We start from the raw sequence: 26,307 nt of genomic DNA, 5'->3' as shown, positions 1-26,307 counted from the left end.
AAGGAGTAAGTTTCTACTCCAATTCAAATTCTTAGTCAGAGTAAGTACCTATGAGGTCCCTGTAAACTGCTCAATCCAACTCCCATGTGCTCAGATGGCTCATCCCTAACCAGAATGAACATCTACTTAATCGTCAGCTATCAACTGCCTTGGCCTGGGAAGAGGATAGAGTATTTCCATTTTGTGCACCATGGTATTCAAACTATTCGTTAGAGGGGAAAATCCCAAAGGACAGAGTCTACACAGCCTCAGAAGAACTTTAATGCGGTCTTTTGTGCTATGAAGGGAGGGAAGGAGGAGTATGGTTTTCAGTTATAAGAGATCCCACCCCCAAACTGCTGTATATGTCAAGCAGAAACAGCTTCTGTGAACGAAAGAAATCTGCTGTTCTACGTGACAGTCCTGTGATGCATTTATTTCAGTTCCATCCTGACTTCCCATTCTCTCGATTACAGAGAAAAGAATGCAACCTAAAAGTAAAATTTCAAAAACAGGTATTTTCTTCACCTGTGAAAACGGCCCCTTCCTCCTCTCTCAAGAAAGACATCTTCTTTGTTCTGTAAAGCTAAAGTTGGTTCAGGCAGTTCTTTTTCCTGTGAGTTCTCATAGAGGGACATGTTGAACAGACAAATAGCTTGTCGTTGACCACAGATGAGTTCTGTTATAAAAAGAAAACCAGCCTTCTTTCTTATACATTTTTCTATAACCCCTTAATAGGTAAAAGAAAAATTATGCAACCAGAATGACTAGGAGCTAAGCCAGAACTACGAAAGAGTGAAGGCAGGCAGGACACTTGAAGGGAGGAAGAAAACCGATCTGTTACATGTGCCAGGGATTGGGGGGTTGAGGCCGAAGGAAATATGCCTGTTGTCCTAAAAACCTCCAAACAGCACCTTCCTCAAAAGCTCATAAAGATCATATTCTTTACCCTCTTTTCACAAGAGAAAACCCATTTCGGTATGAAGAGATACAATCCAGAGCCCTACAGAGACCCTGGATAACCTTAACAGAATATGTACTTCTAACAGCTGTAAAGAGTTAAAAACACAGCAAGTTGAGCTGAAGGATTACCTATGTCCACCACGTAAAGGATTAGGCTACAGAGCTCAGAGTTAGCGTCTCATGGCACATACATGCTGAAGGAACAATGGCAATTAAAAATCTTAACAGGTACAGAAACAATGGAGCTAGAGAAGGCCAAAAAAAAAAAAAAAATCCAACCAAGAAAATAGAATTTAGTTGAAAGAGCAAAAATGCCAAGAATTTATAATGAAAGTTCTAGGAGTTCTAGGCATTCTAAGAAATTATCAGATAGCGTTATGAAGAAAGAAGGTGACAAGTCAGTGAGCCCTCTGTAAGGGTCATGTCAAAAAGAATGGCACAGAAGGTAAGAAAACTTGTTGGTGTCTTGTCAAAGTTCCCATTGGTATTAAAGACACTCACTCTTAAAAGCATTATTTATTGGAAAAAATCTTAAAGGAAGTCTTCTTAATTTCTGCAAAGCCAAATATGGTTCCCCTACCCCCCAAAATATATCTCCTGTTTGCTCACAAATTCTTTACCCTGACTCCTGGAATCTCCTGGATTCCTTGATCCGAGGCCAGGGCCTACATTTACAATGGATATGGTTCCCAGAAGGCCCTAGAAGTAACATAAAACAATGCTGCTCTACAGTTTCTTATCTAAGAAGGGTGGCTAGAAATTCAACAAAGTAAGGTGCTTCACTTGACATCTTAACATCCAGTTATTCAACATGGCCTCCTACAAGCCAAGAGGTAAGGCGTTCTTAGGTGAAATAAAACTTCCATGATATATTGGTTCACCAAAACCAGTGGGTGACTCTAAGAAGTCTCTAAATGAGTAATTATGCCAAGAGAGAAATCCATAGTAAAGACATGGCTTTCTCGGGAAGGTGGAGCTATTTAATCTTAGCAAGGGCAGCTGCTCTTCTTTCTGTGTTCTGGAACAAGGCACGAATTAAAGCTTTTACTTCACTGGAAGAGAATGCAGCTGCCAAGGGCCCTTTTCCATCTGCCCACCTGCAAAATAAAAGATAAAATTCTATTTTCTATAATATCTCTAAAGTATAAGCAAGATTTTAAAATTGCTCATTTGATCCCAAATGCTTATTTGCTTTAAATGGAAATAAAACAAATCCCAGCATCCTTCCCCTTCTTAAAATATCTACCACTCAATCTCTTTGACCTCTTCTGCTTCTTGGCTGCATTTTGGTACCGGCATAGACAGATTAAGATACCAAGTGAGAAAGATAAGACTACTCTCCCTTACTATATTCACTAAGCCCCGCTTGAACTTGACAACCATGACCACAGCCTCATATGTCATATAGAGTACTGGGATCTATAACATCTTGAAAAAGTGACTCACAGGCAATAAATGTTAACTGACAAAGAACTGGTATTAAAAAAATACATAGAGAACTCCCATAATGAAATCAATAATGAAATCACAAACAACCCAGTAAAATAAAGGGTGAAAAATATGAACAGGCATTTTACAATAGAAGAAAAATGATCGATCAATAAAAAGATGCTCAAAGTCATTAGAATTTAGGGAAATGTATATTAAAATGACAATAAGCTATCATATCACACCATTAGATCAGCAAACATTTTAAAGTCTGATAATACCAAATACTGGTGAAAATGTGAAGCAACGGGATAAATTATGAAATATTTGTATAATGGAATATGATACAGCAATGAAAATAAACTGCAGCTACACATACCATCATAAATGAATTTCAAAAAACATAATACTGAACACAAAAAGCAAGTTATAGAAGATTCAAAAATAGGCAAGTCTAAACTTTATACTATTTAGGGATATGTGCAAATGTGGTGAAACTATAAAGGAAGGCAAGGAAACAACACAAAACTCAAGAAAGTGGTTACCTCTGGTGGGGAGCATGTGGAGCAGGGTACCAGAGGTCTTCAAAGGTACTGGTAATATTTGTCTTAAGTTGGGTAATAGGTACACTTTTTCTTTAAACTCTGAGTATATTCTTACATATACCATACTCCTTCATATGTATATTTTATAACTGTAAAATGTTTAAAATACATGACGAAAGGTGGTTTCTTTAGTAAAAAAAATTCTCAATTAGTTATTATCCTAAGTCTACTGAAATCTCTGAGAAAAAAATCTTCCTAAGCATAAAAAAAGAAGCAAAGATATATCAGTATTGCAATTTTTCTTGAAGCAAGGAATTAACGATCATTTGTAGGCTATAAGAGGGCCCTTTAACAGCAGAAAGAAATATTCTTATCTGCTGCCCTCTGGAGTCTTACTTACTTAAAGATTTATCTTAATACCTACGAAAAACCTGTAAATAACAAATAAATCAAATTTTGTACTAAATATAGCTAGAGGAATTTTAATGTGGGTTTTTTTTTTTTCAAGTAGAAATCTCATTTACATTGTTTTAGAATGGACAGTATTTGCTGAGAACAATTCAGACACATCTAGAATGAATATGATATAATTCAGGATCTGTAATAAACCAAGCTAAAGCAGATAAACAAGTAGCTATGGGGATGGAGATGGACCTTAAGGCCTATTCAGGGAGCTCTCTATGCAAGGTATGCAAACTCGTTAATAATCTACCAAGACAATGATAAAAGTATCCACGGTTATGAAACTAACCCACATCTATTCTGTTGTGTGTGGTATCAACGACCTCTGCACACTCAATATGATATGCTTATAGACAGCATATAATTACTGAGCGTAGCAATTAACTGATGGTATTGAGAGAAAACATCATCCATTATATTTAAGATGAATTATTTCTATGTGGATGGTGCTCAATCTCTAAACCTACTATACTCCCTGCAGAAAAATTGCTGGTCAAACAATGGTTTGAGGCTGAATAATATAAATAAAAGTCATTTCTCTGTTTACGTGTCAAAGCCAATGTTAAATACATCCACTGTTGGCTAAAATGAGCAATAATTTCCATCTATGTGTCAGAAGGCTGTACTTCTTACAAATGCAAGATCATTTGTACAGCACACCAAAACAACATGTTCAATATCAAATAATATGAAACAAGTTTTTACGTTAACAAATATCAGAAAGTGGTAAATGAGACCCATACTATGATGGACAATGCAAATGCCCCAACTACTGCTATTTAATATGAAACACTTTCCTGAGTAATATTAAGAAACATAATACAGTAATAACTATGAATGGTGTCAGATGGGTACCAGACTTATCAGGTGATCACTTTGTTATTAAATGTCTAAGCACTATTGTACACCTGAAACTAATATAATATTGTATGTCAACTGTAATAGAAATTTTTTTTTTTTAATTTATTTCTCTCCACACACACATACAAAATAATAATAATGAAAAAAAAAAAGAAACTGAGAAAAGCATTGCTATCAATGGCACTAATATTCTTTGGAGCTATGAAGAGATATATGCCTCTATGGAAGGGTCATACTCACCGATCCCCAATTTCTTGCAGGCTGGCCTGTAACACCATCATTAATTCTTTAAATGGCATCCATTTTGGCACATAGACTGGAACCTCTTCTTGATATTTCTTGTTCTTGCTTTCCTGAGATAGAGGTGCAAATACTTGAGGTCCTTCATCCATCACTGTTTTGCATAAGGAATACAATCTATCACCATCTTCAGTAGAGATGTCCTGGTTTTGCATAAAGGGAACATAAAAGAACAGAATTGGGCCAGCTTAGTAGGAGAGAAAGAACAGATCTTTGGTGCATGCTGTCCAAGGAGTCAGCTACAGCAAAATGTTTTCCAACCAATTTAGAACATCTTACTAGACACTAGATTTCATCAACTCTTTGACAGTACTTCTAAAGCTAGAATGACATGAAATATGTTTTAACAGATCTCAAGAATTTAGTTTGCCTGCATGAAAGAGCCCATTTCTCCAGGGGATGTTATTACAAATAAGGGTTTAGCCAATCTATACTTTAGAGGCATGAGCTGGCAGAGTCCAGGCAACTTTTGTAGGAGCACAACATATAATCCCACCTGCAGGAGTGTGCTGGAAAAGTGCAGCCACACAAGGCTGCATTTCACTTTACTAAATTAAATTTAGTTCACTTTCTGATTAAATAAATACATGACTTCACACTTTACCATCCATCTGGGGACTACCCAGTTTGCAACCTCCTCATTCATAATTTACACAGATGCTAGATGGAGAAGTAGTATAATCCTACTTTCTTATGTAGATATAAAAGATAAAAATTAGCAAGTCTCCAGCGAGACAGAATTCAGACAAAACTGAAGGAAAAAAACATTATAATGATTTAGACATAAAACATGAACAAGATTTCTTCTACCATCTGTGTTGACTAAAAACGAGATTTCAACATTTTCTCAGTAAAGTGACAATCTGCAACAAGAATTGCAACTCAAGTCTGGTGAGGCACCTAATGGCTCTTACCTCTAGGGCAGTGATTCTGCCAATGATCTCAGAAATTGCAGTATTGAGTAAAGTCCCCATAGCCTTGCAATATATATTCACGGGCAGGACATCCTGCCACACAATTCCAAGTCTCTTTAGTTGGTGCAGTACCTGTCAGAAGAATATAGCTATTTACATGGAAGAGAGATTGTTGCAACTTCTATTTTCCAGTTTTACATTTATCACATATGTTTATGGGAGAAGAGGCTTTATATAAAGGTAAGGTAAAGTCATGAAGAATATGTGCTTCTTGAATATTAAACCTTAGTGATATCCCTGCTGGATGAAAAGTAGACTCAGGATATGAGGACGGGAAAACAGCAGTAAAAAGGTAAATCACACAGGAGAGAGGGGCATTAAGATAAAAGCTAATACTACAACCCAAGTTCATGGGTTAAATATTTGCTATGACAGATTTATTAATGACTAGTCACACTATTGCGCTGAAGGAAAGGTAGTTTCCTATTGGCTTGGTGGGGCAGAGGAAGGGAAAGGTCATAAATATGACTATAAAAGGTATCCAGATTTTCCAGTAGGGGTTGTGGGGAATCAACTAAGATACCTGCTACATATTCTTTAATACTTAAAAACGAGGGGGGAACATCAAAGACAGAGTACAAATTACAGAGCTAACAACAGTCTCCTACCTGACGGACTGCTTTACTTGCTGCAGAATAGTTCTCTTCATCATCCATGTTTGAAAAGTTCCTAGCACTTGATAATCTTTCCAGAAGTTCTCTTTTCTGTGCTCGCATTTGGGCCAAAAAACACTCTGTCCCTATAATGAGAAATTAAAATAAAGAATTCTAAAAGTTGTTCGATTATGCACTGCAAAACTAGGGTGGAAGAGGAAAGAAGCATGTATCATATATCTTTTCTGTCTACTTGAAAACGCTTGCTAGATAATATCATAAAGCTCCCCTAACGTTACTAGAAACAATCACTTCCAATATATTAGCCAGTTCCTCCAAAGCCACCTTCAATATAGTATGTCTTTCCCAATAGTTTGCCCAGGGCCAGGTAAGAAAAATACTTGTACAGAAGCAGCAGCTACTTATTCTTCTGATTGATCTATATCACCTAAGGGAAAAGTTGGGAATTGAAAAACTAAGTGAATCATATAGATTTTCTGCTTTTCTTAGGCTATCATTATAGTAAACATATTGATTTACTCCACATTTCATAAGTAAAGCTAAGGGAGGTAGAAGAGGGGAGAGCTGTCTTGAGGTTTTGCAAAATAACAAGCACTGACATTAGTGAGCTCTTACCAACAACGCTAACAGTACTGTCACAATACAAATCTTACTATTTGTCATTCTACTGACATAACTCTGATGTGGAGAATTCACTGCACATCAGCAATGCAGTTTAGAACTCTAATGTACCATGAAATCATGTCATGGAAATGTAATGCTTCCACAAAAAGCACATTCACTTAATAAAATTAAATAACTAGGAACACTTGCAAATTAAATGCCCTCCCACTTTCCAATATAGCTCAGGACCATCATTTAATTTCTAAATGCCACAATCATAAATCACAAAGATACCAGGCTAAGAAGATGCATAATCAATACGTTTTACTAAATTTAAGGTATCAGTTACCAAGTCTCCTAAAGCCAGGTACAAGATCCACGAAAGTAGTAGTGCCATCACAAAGAATGGGAGCAAGACGAAATCTGAACTGATGTCCCAGGGTCAGCAAGTGATGAGCAATATACATACAGTTGTTATGGTGAATGGCAGCCAACTGGGGCAGTTTTTGAAGGTTCTCCCTAGTACAGGAGGAGAAGTAGAGAGAAATTACCAATTACTGAAGTTGGAGTTGATGAAAAGTTACTACTCTTATAGTTATTTCTAGGCTTTAATCATTGTCTACTGTATAGATGCTGTATAGAACAAGATATAATCTCACCACTCCCACTCAATCAGAGTGAGGTTGTACTGCCTGAATGTGACCTTATCCAATAAAACTATTCCAGTGATTAACAAAAAAGAAAGAGTAAGGGAATTAAGATGTTTACCTGTGTCTTTGTACTGGAAACCTAGCATACCTATACATAATTAATCCCTTGAAATTTGCCATCTGTAAAAATACAGATATTCCTTCCCTTTCTCCAAATTCCTATTTCATTTATATAATGAAGCACTTAACTATTTTCTAATTCTCTAGTTTTCAAAGCTGGCTACAGATCAGTTACCTAGGAAATTTAAAATATATAGATGTTTAGACTTCACCCCAAATTAAATCACAAACTCTGAGTGAAGCCACAGTATTTATGTTTTAAAATCTTCCCAAGTGATTTTAATTTTCATACAAGATCAAAAGTCACTACTCTAAATCTTCACACATATTAGTCTCCCTACTCAGGTTGGGAAAAGATCTTGTCTTTTATTTCTGCTATATATTCACTAGCAGTCATTCAACTAATACTTCCCAGTTTGCTGATTTAATTAATGTCAGACTAGAATACACAAAGTCAGAAACTAACAATCTAAGATAGTTGTCCTCACTTTGGGCTACACATCAGAATAATTTGTAGGGCTTAAAAAAAAAAAAACACAAGATGCATGGGTCTTATACCAGACCTATAAATCAAAATCTCTAGGGGTACGACTTAGTAAAATATATATATATTCTTAAAGCTCCACATAAGATTCTAAAGTACTGCCAAAGCTGAGAACCCTGACCTAGGACAGTAGTTCTCAAATTGTGGTCCCCTGACAAGCATCATCATCAGCATTCCCTGAAAATTTGTTTAAAATTCCAGACTTATTCCCAGTCCTACTGAATCAAAAAATCTTGGGCACGGAATCTGGCAATCGGTATTTTAACAAGGCTTCCTGGTGATTCTGATGCACACTAAAGTTTGTAAACTATTGGTCTAGCCCAAAGTTCCAAGATCACACAAAAGTAAATCTAACTTCACACTAGTGTGAAAAATGTTTCTCAGCATGGAACTCCTAAGCCAACTGTCTCTGAATCTCCATGGACACAGCTATAGCTGACCCAAAGATGTTTTCTCTTTTCCTTAAGTAGAAAGTGAATAAAAAATTTAAATCACAGCAAAGAAAACATAAATAAAAATTATAAGGTTCGCAATAAATAAGTTCTCTTTTATAACAAAAACAATAGGTGGGCCTAATTAAATATCTCAATTGTTAAAAAATCTGAACTAGAAATATTACATGATTTTTTTTCTTTGAAGCCAGAGTCTTTGACTTTGACTAAGGAATAGCTTTGCTAACATATTATTTAAAACATTTATAAGACATCTAAAATACTTAATTTGCATAACAGAGAGCATTCCTAGCAGCTTAAAGTTATGAGTAACTTTTCAGATTAATATTAAAAGAAACTTTAAAAATCCAAGACTTTAGGTAAATACAGCCTAAGATAGCTAGGAAGAGTAGATGATCATATTGGATATTTAAACAATCTCTTGTGATATTAAGTCTGTAAAGCTATGAATGACAAGAGGAAATGTGGTGTTTACTAGATAGCAATATGGAGTGATGGCCTTTTTGTTTTGTAACCAAGTAAAGTGAGGCAATTCTAAAAATACCTACCATCAAAAACAGGGCGGAGTTTCCTTACTAATTTATTAATAAATGACCTATATCCTTTAAACATGTATTGTAAATGATTTACTGCATTGTATTATAAATTTTAGTAACCCAAATATCTTTGTTGTGAATTAAGATTACTGGTTTTAACCTGACTTACAAATATTTTAGACATACAACATTATACAGAAATCAGATACAGTGGTACTTACTTATGATATGTTGGTACGACATCATGGAATAAATGGAAGATATTCCTTACTGAGTAGAAAAGTTGAACAGCACTAAAAGAAAAACAGTTTCAACAGAAATGAATAAGGATATATTGGAAATGAGAAAAAAATTCAAACTAAGCTCACCTTAAGAATCATCAGCTAAAACTACAGCTGGAGAGAATATCTGGCTTGGTCACTGCTGAAAAAACCATTAATCTAGGTGGCAATATATTCTCAACCAGTATTTACTAACTAGACTGCAGCCCTTCAAACCTGGATCCACTAATACTATTAAGGATAGGAGCATTCAACCCAAAGCCTTTTATCAATTTGTGTTCTGCCAGTACCCAGAGTATCCCTTCAGTAACAAATGGAGTTAAGCCTCAAGCAAATGTTACCTACTCACTGACGCATTCTGCAAAGGGCAAGATATCAATAAAGGCATTCACAAGGTTCTTTTAGAATCAGTCTGACTTTCAGCTTTCACCTTTTCTCCTTCGTACCCCGATACAAGGAGATGAATCAACATTTCTAGAATAGACTCTAACTTCAGGTTTTTTTGCCCTTTATATCTGGCCTTAGAATACCTAAAGATTATGATGAAAATGCACTTAGAGCAAATATCAAGTTTGTGTAGCTTGCTTCTACGTAAAAATATCTTAAACTACGTATCTTGAATAAGTCACAGGAATTCCACAAATATTTTAAAAAATGAGTTATGGTTACTATACCCCCAAACACTGTTACTACTTGATTACTATGATACTTGATTATTTTATTTTTACTGCATATGTTGCTCTTTGAGGTTTAATAATAGAGAATTTTTTTTTTTACTGCATATGTTGCTCTTTGAGGTTTAATAATAGAGAATTGCATATGTTGCTCTTTGAGGTTTAATAATAGAGAATTGGGTTACGGCAGTGTAGTCATGTTTTTATTTGTCCTGTTAAAAACTATTTCTTTTAGTGGAAAGAATGTCCATAGACATTCAGTATACAAAAATATTGTTGGGTGTTCTGTGTTCACAAAAAATTTTAAAAATATTGCCTTGCACCCCTAACTTCTGATCTGGTATATTTCAGGTGAACGTTATGTGAATAGTCACTCCTTTTTTATTTTGCCAAAGGAGTATATACTTCCTTTTACATGTATTTTTCTTCCTATTTATATTCAAAACTAGATGGGCTTGTGAATATAATGATTCATTAAAGTTATGGAAGTATCTTGGTAAACATGTTCTTTCTAGAGCCAAATAAAATAAAGGGGTTTTTTAACATGTGGAGATAAAAACTGAAAGTCTGGAAGCACATCTGAAGATGCAATTTAAGTCCAGCCCTAACTGAAATTGTTTTCTACTATGAGGATGAGAAGTAAAATCTGCCATATATAGATACAAACTGAAGCGGCTTTTGTAAATGTGTTCCTACAATCGACTTGGGCTATAGCCTGTCATTTTCTCTTCATTTTAGTCTAGGGGAAGGGAAGGAGCTTACAAAAAAGAGATTCAGTAGGAGATGTGGAACAGTTTGGAGTACCCTGTGCACAACGCTGATTAGGAGAAATCATCCTGAAAGGATGAAATCAGATCTTTGGTACATTCCATTCTACATTTGGCTGCCCAACAAGGTATTATTGCTTTAAAAAATAAACATTTAAAATGTAAATTAGGGCCTGGATTTCAAAAGGTAAAATAAATGCTAAGCTAAAGAGCCAGAGCAGGCTGGAGCAGATGGTACAATTATCACTATCATTATTACCACTGCCACCAAAAACAACACCCACTTGACTATTAATCATTTTCCAGGTAGCATCCTAGGTTCTTTACACGTGCTTTCTCATGTAACATCATTCAATTCAAATAAAAAGTAAAAATTAAACAAAAATTAAAGAGATTAAAGAGCTTTTAGATAAAAAGTAATTAATTTTTAACATCAAAAAACCCATTTGTTTATCCATACACATGCTTCTATTTCTTATATCTTGTTGTAAGATGTATGTTATTGTAAATAAAAGTTAATTTTATCAATATATATCTGTGTGCTACACTGTTTTTCTAGGAAAAAATATGAACTAATGGGATAAGAAAACCCAACGAATTCCAGTCAATTTTTAAAATATCAGTTTAGATATGAATTTAATCAAGTTGTTGCCATTTTCAGACAACTCTGAACTCTTACCACTGATCACTGCTGGTTGTCGCCTCTAGTAAAGTCTGATAGGCAAGTTCCATTAATTTCTTCGCAGATTCACTGACACGACATGTGGGCAAAGAAAAGGAATGTTGGTCCAATGTATTTTCAGGCTCTAAATTCACCACTTCACTGTACTGAGTTATGGACATTTTCTGTACTTGTAGCTTGTCATCCACATCAGGGCTGGGTAAGTCAGGTACACTTATCTTAGAATCAGGAGTAATCTAAGATTCAAACACAAAAACACAGAAAATCCGCTATCCTCAGAATTCAAATGCAAGCATACACGATACTGGTAGCTTCCATGATGATAAAGCTGTGGCTCTATAGGGTAATTAAAAGATTTGAGTATATACGGCAATATTTTAATGACTGCTCAATCTTAGGTTGAGAGCATGTCAGAAGAAGTAATCAATCCACTTTACTATGGAATTCTTCCAATTTTTCTGTGCTTTCTAAATCTTGGTGAAAATAGCAATGCTGTGAAACTGGCCCAAGATTTCAGGTAAACAAAAGGACCTTCAAAATCACCTTTCTCAGACTAGATTGTTAGACCATCACAGACCAGTATGATTTTGTGTTCTTGTCATTAAGTGAATCATTTCCCACTAGAAAAATGTGTTGAATTAGTCAAAGAAATAACTCATTCAGGCTAGCACATCCTCCCTTAAAAATCTCAATCAAAACCAAAAAAGCCTCTCTAAAATTTATACAGAATACAAATCCCCAGACTTGGTCAAGCCTAAAGGAAAGAACACTAGGCTGTTAGTCTGGAAACATCAGTGATATTTTTTACCCTAACTTTTGACAAAGTCGTTTAACCTCTCTGGACCTCAATTTTTTCATTGTAAAAGGAAGAAATTGTACTGCAATAATGGTTTTTAAACCTTGCTTCTCAAAGGTGCCTCAGCAGCTAAAAAAAGGAGATATTAAGCAGGTAGAAGCAGCAGGTTCCCCACTTCTGCTGCAAGAAGGGCAGCTCTGCCCTGCACGTGCTGGACCTCTACAGGAAATCTCTAATAGAAAAAGTTGGGTCTAATAAAAATGTTTAAGTCATCTGACTTGCCTTCCTAATCTGTAAAATGGTATAACAGTATCTACTTCACAGGGCTGTTATGAAGTTTAAATAAGAAGACAAATGTCAAGAGCTTGCCAGTCACAATTATGGCTAAAGATTAGAATGCAGAAGCATGACATAATTGCTATTTATGTTTAGGAAAAAACTCACAGTTCCTCGTACTAAATTTATTTCAGCTCCCTTAACCAAAATTACCTCAAAACATACTAATATCTGTGTCCTCAAACAGCTAATTTAATATTTTGCTGAAATGGACACAGTAACAGGGTACCCCCAAGGAAAAAGAAGGCCGGCAGAAGAAGGGATAAAGGTAAAAAGAGCCTAGTACCCGCAGTGATAGAAGAAAAATGGCTGAGGTATTTTCTGTTAAAGGATTACCTCAGTCTATGTGTTGCTTTAATCTAAGTATTACCCTACATTTACCAAATATTATTTTACATATGTAAAGTATGACAAGAAAAAAAACAAAAAAATACACAGAATTACCAAGGATCAGAGGAGTAAAGTACCCTCAGTGCAAATTAATTAGTCCATTGACTTTGCAGATAATTTCTTTATACCCTACATAGATCACATCTTTTTGCTTGTTTTATTATTTTAACTTCAAAATTATTAGCCTAAGAGATGAAGTCAACATTCTCACAATAGGATATGATCTCTGGACATAAATAAAGCCTAATTATACTGTCACAAAATTGTGTACTAAAACCTCAAGTAATAAAGTTGAGAAAAATTTATAGGTTAATATACTAATTTCTAAAATAGTAATCCATTATATTTATGTAGACTTTTTCAATTTATACAATGCTTTTATATGCATTATCTTATCTGGACCTCACAATACCCTACAAAGAAGTAGATATCAGGCCCACTTTAAAGATGAGAAAACTAATATTTAGAAGACTAAAAACTCCCCTCAGTGAGCTTAGCAACTGTCATGTCTTTTTCCATTCTACCATATTCGTCTGAAAAATAAGCTGCTTCCTAAATCAACGTAATATACCATCACCCCAATACCTTCACAGTGTTGTGAATTTCAGAGGTCATTAGATTTCTAGCTGCCACAATCACATCCTGACATTTCTTGTTAGCAAAATGAGAATTGATGTTACGGGCATATTTCAGCAAATCAGTAGTATCTCCTTTTAAAAACCTCATCTCCTTTAAGGCATTTTCAAATTCTTCAGTGGATTGTATGATCTGAGAAAAACAAGGGAAAAAAAGAATTATATACATCTATTCCACTTCAATATTAAAATTTCAAATCTCATGTATAGAAAAGAAGGACCAGCTGGTCATTTAAGTTCTAGAATAAACAATCAATTACTAGGTATAAAGATATATGTTTTTCCAGCCTTAAATTCATTAAGAAGAGTGTCTTCAATAGAAATTTCTGACTCTACTTAGTAAGGTGCAAAGACCTTTAAAATAAATATCCTTATTTTAGTGTTCAAGGAAACACTAAAAAAAAAAAAACAAGTGAAGTATCACATGGTTACTACTATAGCTGATATAAGTATAAATAAAAGAACAATTGTTTTTCAAAAACCATTTTTGGGGGAATTTGCATCTGCTCCTTATTAATAATTTTCTTAACACTGTCACTAAAGAACAAAAGATCTCTAAAATAAAAAAAAAAACAAAAGACACCAATTGGAACCTATAGTCTCTTAAAACCTGTGATATCTCTGCTCTTACCTCCTCATACTGCTGTAACTTGCTGCTATTTGTTGGGATAGAATAAACCAAACAGTTTTTAATGAGGCACTCAGACAAGTCTTCCCAGATCGTGTCACCAAGCATCTCAGCCAATATGATCTTAGATGTTTTTTCATTTTCTAGATCAGCATCAAGAGGGAAATCTGAATTCAAAAGAAAAAAGTTTTAAACAAGAAATCATTCACAGTCTAGATTATTCTCAAATTCCCTAGTTTTCTAGAAGTCTTTAATTTTAAGATGATGGGGAAGAAAACAGCACAGCAAATTCTATAGCTATCTCAACTGACTGCATGGAACAAATCATGACATATAATTATTTTATTTTCACTGATCAAAAGAATCTTCTGCACTGTATTACTACCTATACTCTTTAACAATAAGGTACTAAGTCATTTACATTATAATCATCTACTGCTAATCTACTGATTGGATTATATGACAAGTACTCAGAAGTTCTACATACCAAGTTGAAATTATTTAGAATAAAATCCCAGTTCTTTAATAATGAATAAACATTTTTTTCATCACTGCATGGGCATTGAGTGTTTATCCTAAGTAAAATATCCAAAAAAAAAAAAGAAACCCACCTTATTATAGTATAATTTCTAGTCTAGCAAACAGAATACTTCCATATCTCTTCTATAATATACTCTATGGTAGTTATTTCCAACACACTTTGAGGGAATTATATTTAGAATATACTGTTAATTAATAGTTAAGAATTAGTGACCAATGTAGAGGGAAGAGGAACCATAAAAGGGACCAGCTATTTTGAACTTAGTTCTGATTCACCAAGGAAGACCTTAGGAGATAAGGACCTTAAAAGAAAGTGACCATATAATCTCAGAGCCTTGAGACACCTTTAAATGTCTAAAGTATAGGTCTACGTTGTCCAATATGATACTACCAGCCACAATTTGCTACCAAGCACTTGAAATATGGCTAGTATGACTAAGCAACTAAATTTTTTAAATTTTTAACTAATTTCAATTTAAGTTTAAAAATGGAAGCAAGGTATATGGTTATAAAGAGTAGTACAAGAGAGCTTTGAAGAGGTAAACTAGTTCTTTATCTTGATTGTGGTAGTTACATAAATCTACACATGATAAAAATGCATAGAACTATACACACACATACAAATGAGTGAAGGTAAAACTAGTGAAATCTGAATATGCTCTGCGAATTGTACTAAAGTCAATTTCCTGGCTGTATTATAGTTACACAAGATATTAACACTGAGGAAAACTGGGTGAAGGGTACATGAAACCATTATTTATTTTTTAAATAAAAACTTTAAACTTAAAAAAAGAGAAAGTAGTATAAAATACTTTTCTGTTAAATGCAACTTTGTTGTTTTGATAAGACAACATTTCACTTTAAACACTGCATCGTGTAAGCTATTATGTATACTGTACTTAGTGCTCATGTCAGGCACATACATATTTCTAATACTTCCAATCTATTCGATGTAAACAGAATGAATCTGTTTACATCTACTAGAATGATGTTTCTTCTATGCATCAATGTAACACTGTAATGTGTTTATTTGAATATTTTATGCATACAGCACAAGTTACAGCAATACATATATAAATTATTAAAAGTAGTTAAATTCAAATACTTATTTATGATATAATTATTTTTCTAGTTTAAGAAAACAACTATAGACAGACCTTTACATTTAAAATTAAGGTATATTATTAATGTAGAATCATAAAATGCAGAAGCTAGTAGCACCGTTGCAACAGTCAAGGAAAAAAAGAGAGACTCTTAAGAAAATAAGTCACAAATTTCACAATATGTGGCAGCTGCAATTTGCTAAAACAGCAAAACAAAAAATCTGCTTGCTTGCTAAGCAAAAATATTTTTTTTAAATAATAAAGTAAACATTATTAAGAGACATTTGCAGCAAATACATCAGGAATTTCTTGGGTTCACTCTCAAAACATAACAGACAATGTTAGTCGCCTAAAAATCACAATTAAATGTCCTACCAAAAATGTGATTTTAACAGGATCTGAGCTTGTAAATGACTTGGATTCTTACTTACACACACACACACACACACACACACATTTTTAGATAGAGAGATGGCAAAAAAAAAAAATTATGATTTCAGTTATGGACACTTTGTTAGAAAATTATAAGAAAAAGATATTTTTTAAAATGTGAAAGATCTTCAATTAAGCCACTATAGGATAGTGACCATAGAAGACTAGATCTTTCTAACTACAGATATCAAAGATCAACTGATTCAACTTATGAAAAATTGAAAAGTTTCCTTTAGCTTTAGATGATACTTTGACTACATTTTGTCTAACAGGACTTCCAAATTTACAAAGAAATATTGTCAGTTCCCAGCCTAAAACATCAAACTTGCAAAGTAATGTATTTTTGTCTCAAAAATTACATGATTATATGACAAAGAATAATTTCAGCTAGACATAGAAAATTCACTTCTTTCATAAATGTTACAAAGCTTTGTTAGGTAAAAAATGCTGATTTATTGGACTTGTATAACAAGAGACTGATGATACTCTTATTGCTTATCTCTACTGCATAATATATATATGTGTGTTTAGTTTTTGCTGAAACAGACTCTCAAAAGTGTCATGAATACAGCTGTCAAAATCATTCAGTGCATATTCATGCAAACACCAAATTATCACTGATTTGTAGAGCTGCTGAAATAAACAAAAGACAATAAATATGATCTTATGTTCTTTGCCAATGATCATTAGTTGTCTAGAAGAGTTTTACAAAGATTTATTGCACTGTTATCTTTAAGATTTTCTTGGAGCAAAAGTATGCTTACCAAATAATAATCAGGGATAAAAAATGGCAATGTACTTTATGTTTTCTACTGAAATCACGCTACATACAAACAAGCTAAATGTGAAGTTCTAAGGGAGAGTAAAGCTTATTTGTGACCTCACTAGACACATACAAGAATTTATATTGAAATTAAACTTTTTCATAATACAAATCAATAATATTACCATTTTTCTAACAAAACTCAATATGCAAAAGATTTTGATTGAAATCTGCAATGTGAATTAGCTGCCAGAAATACCAAATGAATTTAAAGAATGCTTTGGTGATATTGATAAACTTAGAGCTTTTAAAAAATTTATGTAATACCACTTTGAATTCCATGTTAATAATAGTAAGTTTATACATGGGTTAGTGAATTTAATTAACTCACAGTTGTGAAACATATGCTTTTGCTTTAAAGCCAAATTTATTCATTTAAAAGGGATGAACTAAATTTGTTGACGTAGGTGAGAATAATTAAAGGAAAATGATTTGGGGAGACTCAATACAGCTATTCGAAAAATTTTCAGTATGTTTGGAACAACCTGGGGATGGAACCTACTTTTTCAACTGTAAATTTCATGACATCTAAATACAGAGCAATCATTTCTAGGGAAAATTTACATCTGAATTGAGATATACAATATGTATAAAATAATTTGCAAATCAAATTTGCAAGTGTGTATAAAAAAGGGATATAAACTATCTCATTAATAATTTTTTTTACTGATTATATATTAAAATTATATTTTGGATATATTGGGCTAAATGAAATATATTATTAAAGTTCAAGTTTCATTTAACTTTTTCATGCGGTCACTAGAAAATTTTAAATTACATTATGTAGCAAATATTTTATTTCTATTAGACAACGCTGATTAAAACTATAGAACCTAAATGCAGGTACCATCTTAGTCAAGTGGTATAAGCAGCTGGTACAGTGCCATGCTCTATAATGATTTGTTGAATGTATATATGCATACATACCAGAGAAGAAAAAGTTAAGTGTAATACATAGCTGTCATCACACTATATAACCTGATTGTATCTTTTTTCCTTAAGATCGTATCATAAACATATTAAAAAGTATTATATTCCTATTTTGCTTAGTTTTTTATTAGTAAAGGGCATTAAATTTTGTCGTAATAGTTTCTATATCTAATGCTGTATCAATATGCTGATATAATGAACCATTTGATAACTTTCTTATGTGGAACCATCTCTGCACTCCTAGAGTAAACTCTTGGTCACAACATGTCCTTTTTAAAGATACTTTTGGATTTAATTTACTTCTTTTTTTTACATTTATTTTTTGCATTTATAAATCAAAGGTAAAATCTTTCTACAGTGTTTTCTCTGTGAGTAAACTATTATTATATTTTAGTATTGTTTATGCTGCTTTTTTAAAAAATAGGGCATTTTTTATCTTTTTCTATTGACCAAAGAGCTTGATTAACAAAGGGATTATCAGTAATTTGAAGAACGCAAAGAGTTGAGTCAAAAACCTTCAGTGGCGCCTGATGGTGGCTCTTTAGTGTCAAGTCTTCAACAATCTTTCAAATTTCTTCTACAATTATTTGTATGTTTGGAGTTTCTGCTTTTTGGTAAATTTTAGTAATTTATACTTTACAGAAAATTATTCATGGTAAAAGCAAAACATGCTTGTTGTGGTTAAGATCAACACCACTAAGGTTTATAAAGAAACAACCCAAATTTATTTACCCTCTCCATACCCACAAGCTTATTACCCTTCTCTCCTTGCCCAAGTGACCAATTTTAAGATTGGTTGGTATTCTTTCACTCTCAGATTTGAACAAAAAGAAAAAAAAGAAAAATATATATATATATGTACATGTACATACACATATATGAATTTGCCAAATACACGCGCACACACACAAAATACACGCATTTCTGCACAAATACACTGTATGAACTGAACTGTGTCCCTCCTCCAATTCATATATCAAAGCCCTAACCCCAGTATGATTACATCTGGAGATAGGGCCTGGCTTTTAAAGAGGCAGTTAAAGTTAAATGGGGTGATAAGGGTGGGGCCCTAATCCAGTATGACTAGTGCCCCTATAAGAAAAGAAAGAGACACCAGGGATATGCAGCAGAGAAGAAAGGCCATGTGTGGACACAGTGAGAAGACAGTATGCAAGGTAAAGAAAGAGGGTTCGGGAGAAACCAAATCTGCCAACACCTACGCCTTGGACTTTCAGCCTCCAAAACTGTTGAAAAAATAAATATCTGTTGTTTAAGCCCCTCAGCCTGTGGTATTTTGTTATGGCAGCCCTGGCAAACTAATGCACTACTCATGTAAGGGGCTGCTTATTTTTTTATAAAAATGACCTCATGCCACAGATTTTATACTTAAGTTTTTTATCACTTAAAAATAGACCATAGCCTTCTTTTAGGTCGACATATCTAGCTCTACTTCATTAGTTTTTAAGAGCTGCATAATATACCATGGTATGGCTCAACCATAGGTTATATACCTGTTCCTCAATTGATGCGCATTCCAGTGTGCATGTATATATACTACTCACACATATAAACATATATACTATTGATATCACTTCTGCAAGGAATTAAAAAGTGGGATACTGGGTCAAAGGAATGCATATTTTATATGTTACTATACAGCTTCAGACATTACTTTCTAAAAAACACTCACAAAAAGCAATAAAGTAGACTACTTTCTACTTTACCGAAAATGTCTTACACAGATCTTTTGTCAACCCTAAGGTCAGAGAGTTCTACCTTGATGGTGTGATTTCCATTCCCCTACTAGTAAGGTTAAGCAACACATACCTTTATTAACAAACTGTACCTTTTCTTACATGCATTGCCTATTAACATTTTTTGCCCATTTTTCTACTGTTTTTATGGGAAAAAAATCCTTTTAACAACTCCTTGTCTGTCCAATGTACTGCAAATATTTTCTTCCAGTATACTACTGTCTTTTGACTTTATGATACTGTTTACCATACAGAATTTAACATTTTCATGTAGGCAAATTTGTGAATTCCTTCCTTTATCCACTCTGACCTTCCTGAGGCTATTCAAGTCTTCCCCTAAATTTTCTTCTAACATTTATTGTTTTACTTTTTACATAAAGGGCTTTAAATTCATCTGGAATTTATTTCTGCATGAAGTATGAAGCAGGAATCTAACTTTGTTTTATTTTATATAGGTAAGTGAATTTTGCTAGCATCATTATTAAAGAAACTATTTGTTCCACTAAACTGAAATGTAACTTTGATAGAATGTTAAGTTCTACTTTATTCTTGACTTTACTTCCGGACTCTTTTCATTCCACTGAATTTCCTGTGTCAAAAAAACAATTTTAATTATAAAACCTACCCACTAATGTTTTTCAAATCTTTATTAGCAATTCTCACAAATGTATTTTTGATGTAAGCTTTAGAGTAATTTGTCCAGTTTGAAAAATATATAAAGGGAATCTGATTGGAAATGTATTAAATTTATTTTGTAATCAACTGACAATTTTATGAGGCTGTCTTCTGATCTAAGGTAGTCTCCCTTTTATTCAATTATGTTTTATGGTTTTCTTCACATATGTAATCTCTTTTCTTGTTAATATTTAAGAATTTTATAGATTTGTTGCCATTACAAGTATTGTTATATTTTAATTTATGTCTGGTTGTTACTAGTTTAAAGAGAAGTTATAAATTTTTATATTTTATATTGTATCTAGACAACTTAGTAAATTTCTTAATTATAAAAGTTTTACTCGTCTATTGGTTTTCTAGGTACACAATTATATCATTTACAAGTAAAGATAATTTCTTCTCTTTATTTTAATATTCATGCTTATTTTACTTTGTCTTCTTTGCATAAGACAAAATGCCTAAAACAATGTCAAAGAATATTTACAATAGTGTGCATTCTCGACTTATAACTGGTTTTAATGAAAATAAAGTTTTTAATCCTGTAATAGAATACTTGTTGCTGGCTTTTTAGAAGTAATTAGTTTTAAAACAAGCTTTACTTTAAAAAAAATCAATAAAATACAACAATATGCAAACTGATCTACTGTACAGCTATATAACTTACTTATTTCCCTACTAGTAAAGATTTCATTACTTTCTAGTTTTTCAGCATTTTAAGTAACATCGTGATGAACATCTTATACATAAGTAGTTTTATGTATTTAAGATCATATTTTTAGGGCAGAATCCTAGAAGCTGAAATCCTGGTTTAAAGGAAATAAACATTTTAAGGTTTTTTAGACATTTTGCCAAATTCTTTCCAAAAGAATATTCATTCTCTTCTTAAAAGCTCCTTTTTTTATTGGTAGAATGATGAATAACAATAAAGAAAACTTGGGAGAAAAATACATATTCAGACATAAGTGGAAGGGCAAAAGCCTTTATGAATTTTTAGAATAACTAAAAGCAAAAGAAGTAGAAGATTCCAAAAAGAACTAAAGAGTCAAATATGATTTTCAGGTTATATTAAATGAAGAAGATGAAGGAGGTGAAATGTTAATTGATGGATATCAAAGAGAACACAGAATTCCTAAATTCCTGTTTTACCATCCTCTTCTTTGTCAAAGACAATGATCTCAGAGCCAAAAGAAAAAAATAGATGGTAAAAGAGAATCTAAAGTCTAAAATGCATAAAGAGATTATTAGAAGAGCACCTAACAACAAAGAGTTGTTTTCTGCTCTGAATATCCTAGGTGCTAGGAAAACTTACAAAGAAAATAACAGGTTGAGATGAGTATTAATTAATTTAATGAACCAGTGTCAAATTGGAAAGTAGTTTCTATTGGAATTCTCCAGAACACCCTCCCAATCTGGCCCTATCCCAGGCAACAGTATCATCACTGACTCAGATTAAACTATAAGAAAACATAGTTATCAATTACACTTAAATGAAAAAGAAAGAATAGTAAACACATTGAAAATTGTATCAAGTAAAATTTAACAAAGATTAATGTTAATTCCAAAAAATCAAGTATAAGTGTAAGATGGAAAAACAGCAGTTTGCGTTGAGTATGACATAGGATTTTCATTTCCATTAAGCTCAATGAGTTAACTGTAATAATAGCCTTTGACCACACTATTAGAAACACGGAACTGAGAATGAGGGCATGCATGCTCCCATACTATTCTGAACTGGTTCAAACTATATCTAGAATACTTGTTCTCTTTTGAACACCATACTTTAACAAGAGGACTATAGAAGAAATGGAATATATTCACAGAACATCAATGAAGGTAAGGGGAACTTAAAACTACGTCATTCGAAAAAACCTAAGGATGTTTATACTGGTGACAAGATGTAAGGGAAATAACAGCTACTGTACGAATTTGAAAGTCCATCATGTGTAATAGGAATTAGACTTGTTCTATATAGCTCCACACAGTAGAAATAGCTACAATAAAGCAGACATTACTGGGCAATATATTTTGAAGAAGTTTTTTAAATAACTACCTTAAAGATTTAATTTGCAAAATGGGGATTTTGGTTATAGTATTTAATGTAGGAGATATGATTTTTAAAAAAGAAACAAAAACTTCATAGTACTTGGCGCTAGCCAGAAGTAGGAAGAAATGCCTCAAGCAGTGAGTTCCCTCTCACTAAAGGTGTTCAGGTTGGTTATATGACCAATTTATGGGAGTGCTACAGAGGAGACTCAAGCACAGAGATATCTAGATTGAATCGCCTCTCTGATTTCTTCCAATCCTTGGGTATTTTGTTTACACCTTTGTTTATATCTAATAAAAATAAAAGTGTATTATCTCTCTAAGGGAAGAAACAAGAAAACTACCTTGAATTTTTGCAATCTGTGCAAGTCTTAGATTTTTTCTTTTCTGTTGTCAAAACTAGAAAGAATTCTTTGCATATTTATTCCCTAAACTATATGATTGCCAGAAAGACATATAAACAATGGCAAATTGTTTTTATTTTCTCCACAGTAAGAATGCTAGATTTGACTATTAAATAAGACAACTGAGAAAAGCAAAAAGACGGTAAGTCAAACAGACTAAAAAAAAAAAAAAAAAGTATTAAATAAAACACCAGAAGAAATTTTACTTTTAATAGTAAATTAATAGTAATGACAAACAAAAAATGACTCAAGCAACACAGAAGCTGGCTATTTCAACTGTGAATACATAAAGAGCTAACCAACAGTTTGAGTTGGAATATAATTCATTCATATGTTAAATCTAGTTTGTTTATGTCAGGTTAAGGGATTTTTCCACTGAAATATGTAAAATAACACTTGGTTCTTTTCTGCTTCTCCTATGATTAAAGCAAAAGTCCTAAAATGTGATGTTACCAGGAGTCAAGTGAGAGAAGGGCATCCTAGAATTCAACTCAATTTAACAAATACTGAATCTGGGGTACCACTGATAACCCTATTTGTCAATACAGGGCAGAGAAGGAATACAAAGCAGAGCAAGAAATAAGAAGGTAACTACATTTTTCCCATGACAAAATCTACTCACGTCTGATCCTCCATTCACTCAGATTGTGGGCATTTTTATCCATTCTGAAATAATACTCTCAAAAATCATAATGAGTTTTCCAAAATATAAAAGCACTGCCTTAGAGAAACATACCTAGTTGTTTCTGCAGCACTTCCAACACCAGTCTGATCTTCGCAAAAACTTCAGATGGTGATGGATGTTCCAAGTCAGTCATCACAGATTCAAAACGAATAATAATGATGTTAGGCTGCCTTTCTATCACAGCAAAAAGGGAGGGGCAAGTTGCCAAAGGCCTAAGAATATACTTCAGCAGCATCTGACCTGAAAATTATATGAACACTCATTAAAAAACACCAGAAGAAACTTGTAAATAAAAGCATGTCAAAAAAAAAGACCTTTGAGTCTAACAACAAATATACATCACAACATTACATACCACTTGCAAAGCAGATTTTTCCCACTGACGTTTCCCAGATTATCTACAGATTTTTAAATTATTCAAAAAATCAGATAAAATAAATTGCAGAAGTTTAAGAAAAAAAGAAAAAAGAAAGAAAACAAGGAAATAAAGTATCTAAGCACTTAATAAAAAGGCTAATATTTACAACAATTCCATTTGATGAATCATGAGGTCAAACTTACGATCCATCAATATTATCCAGAGAATATTTTATAATTTTTTTCTGTCATTTCTTTAACATTGGGTCTTCTGAGATTTCATGTAAATGACACAAAGTAGTGTGTCTTACCAAATGATTTAAGCTTGGTATGTAGCTCTCCTAGAATAGAAAATGCCAAGAGGACAGAACTGGTTGGTGGCACAGGGGTCTTCTCTTCGTTTTGAGACTGTTCAGTGTATAAATGAAGTTCTGTTTGTAGACAAGATTCCAAGTTGCTCATATCTAAGAAAAAGGGAAAAAACATCAGCTGTCTCAGCAATGTAAAATGTTCCCGCTTCCATTCCTCAGAGCCGATTCTCTACTGAGATTCCTAAATATGTAGTTTTATTACAGTACAATTTTAATGCAATCAAATATTAATGACATTTATGTCCTCGGCATCACTTTAAAACAAAGGTTTTAGTATATTCAAATAACTGAACTAAGTGCAGAAGCAAGATGATGCACCTACAATAAATGCTTATTAAATATGTACTGAATGACTGAATGAAGGCAAGGAGTGAGAAGTGAGATCATAGTTTCACTTAAGACCTCCTCTTCTTTGTTCTAAGAGAAAGACCTGCCAAACAAATTTAACAGAAAGGTGTGTTACAACAAAGAATACAGCTACCATCTTCTCTTAATTTTAGTCTGCTTGGATACAGAATCTAAAGTTTTCTAGATTATGTCCTTCAAAATACCAAAAATAAATGTGTTATCAGAGTTATCCTATTTCTTCATCTTGCAAAGCACCCCGCTCTCATGATTTGTCACCATTTTATCCTAAGGACTGAGAAAAACTGAGCCAAATCTTTGTCTCTCTGATCCCTTGTTTTCTCTCCTAAGCAAGAGAGAAAATGGCTGAACAGCTTCTTTAAGCATCCTAGCCAAGATAAACTGTTGGTATTAGAGCTGCTGGAAACAGGTACATCCTACAATGCAGAAGCAGCTTTGTGTGATGGTAAACTGCTACCACCTCCTCAACCATAACCTCATCACATGGATCCCACCCACCCAATCATCTTCCTTCTTCTCTGCTCCTAGTGAAAGGACAGAAAGTAAGATGTAAGGGAAGTAAAGTGAGAACACTTTGGAAATCTAGATGAGTTCATCCTAATAAGCATTTTGCTTAATATGAGAACTTAATAGTGACTTGGGAGATTAATGAAACCTTCTCATCTACCAACATAAAATATTTAGAATATATTCAAAGTTCAAATTGGTTCAGGCAGATTAAGCAAAGCTGTCCACCTGAGGTCAGTAGCACCTTTTGATGGTGGGAACTTCCATATAATCAGCTTCTGCCACTCCTCTCCAAGGTGATACAGTATGTTCTGTTTCTGTATCGTAAGCTCCATGCTGAGAGATTTCGACATTTTTAAATCAAAGCATTTTCTGGATTTTAATAACTTCAAGCAGTTCTGTGCCTATTAGTGAAATGGAATCACTGTTAAACATTCCGTCTGGACTCAGGGCAATTACAATATATTTGTATAATAAGAAATACATGGAACACAAAATTTACTAAAAACAAAAATAGTAGTAATTGCTCATGCTTTGGAGAAAGCATCTAATACCTCTTCTAGACGGTGAGCAGCAGTGACATACTTCTTCTCTGCTAATGCACAATTATATTCTTCAATAGCAGTAGAAAACTGAAAAGATAAGTATAGTTATTAGGTATTTTATTTTATGTACTCTATTATTTCAAGTCTCTGCTTGTTTTTAAAATATGAAAAAATGCTAGTCAGGGGATACATATTTAATAATGAGACCAACTGGGGAAAAAACTTTATCACCACCAAAACACTAAAGTTTGATTTGAATTTACTGACCTCTTGTAGCTGTTTAAGCAAACTGAGGACTACCGAGTCTCTTTCCAATTGCTGTTTCAAGTCTGTAAATTCAGTGGTTGATACATGAAGATCCCGGCGGACCTAATTCGTACATCAAAAACAAGTATACTTTTATGCTATACTATATCTAAGAAATACAAAATTTATAGCTAATCAATAAGATTTATTAGGTAGATATAATTCATGTTGAAATTTAAATGCCAGTTAAGACTGGAATAAAAAGCAATAAGATTGGTCCACTTAGTCCAAACCCTTGTCCAATGC

The 26,307-nt window shown here is 33.3% G+C and overlaps 2 protein-coding genes across 2 annotated transcripts in view; both read right to left on the bottom strand.

The window, feature by feature from the left end:
* The window catches only part of TMPRSS5 (transmembrane serine protease 5), a 33,190-nt gene extending 31,878 nt beyond the window's left edge, over window positions 1–1,312 (bottom strand). The window contains exon 1 of the mRNA XM_015590106.2: window positions 508–1,312. The gene's annotated coding sequence lies outside the window, so the exon portion shown is untranslated. The remainder of the gene's footprint in view (window positions 1–507) is intronic.
* Window positions 1,313–1,445: 133 nt separating this feature from the next.
* The window catches only part of ZW10 (zw10 kinetochore protein), a 31,816-nt gene continuing 6,954 nt past the window's right edge, over window positions 1,446–26,307 (bottom strand). The window contains exons 3-16 of the mRNA XM_006912802.3: window positions 26,023–26,124; window positions 25,765–25,842; window positions 25,455–25,614; window positions 24,278–24,430; window positions 23,661–23,849; window positions 14,224–14,387; window positions 13,543–13,725; window positions 11,433–11,671; window positions 9,253–9,324; window positions 7,079–7,248; window positions 6,121–6,251; window positions 5,453–5,584; window positions 4,479–4,681; window positions 1,446–2,039 (exon numbers count right to left, since the gene is read on the bottom strand). Coding sequence (XP_006912864.1) covers window positions 1,919–2,039; window positions 4,479–4,681; window positions 5,453–5,584; window positions 6,121–6,251; window positions 7,079–7,248; window positions 9,253–9,324; window positions 11,433–11,671; window positions 13,543–13,725; window positions 14,224–14,387; window positions 23,661–23,849; window positions 24,278–24,430; window positions 25,455–25,614; window positions 25,765–25,842; window positions 26,023–26,124 — 2,097 coding nt within the window. The 3' untranslated portion in view covers window positions 1,446–1,918. The remainder of the gene's footprint in view (window positions 2,040–4,478; window positions 4,682–5,452; window positions 5,585–6,120; window positions 6,252–7,078; window positions 7,249–9,252; window positions 9,325–11,432; window positions 11,672–13,542; window positions 13,726–14,223; window positions 14,388–23,660; window positions 23,850–24,277; window positions 24,431–25,454; window positions 25,615–25,764; window positions 25,843–26,022; window positions 26,125–26,307) is intronic.

The sequence above is a fragment of the Pteropus alecto genome, unplaced genomic scaffold (genome assembly GCF_000325575.1).
Source record: "Pteropus alecto unplaced genomic scaffold, ASM32557v1 scaffold224, whole genome shotgun sequence".
NCBI lineage: Eukaryota > Metazoa > Chordata > Mammalia > Chiroptera > Pteropodidae > Pteropus > Pteropus alecto.
The sequence above is the reverse complement of the archived record's forward strand: the minus strand, read 5'-3'. Positions and strand labels throughout refer to the sequence as shown.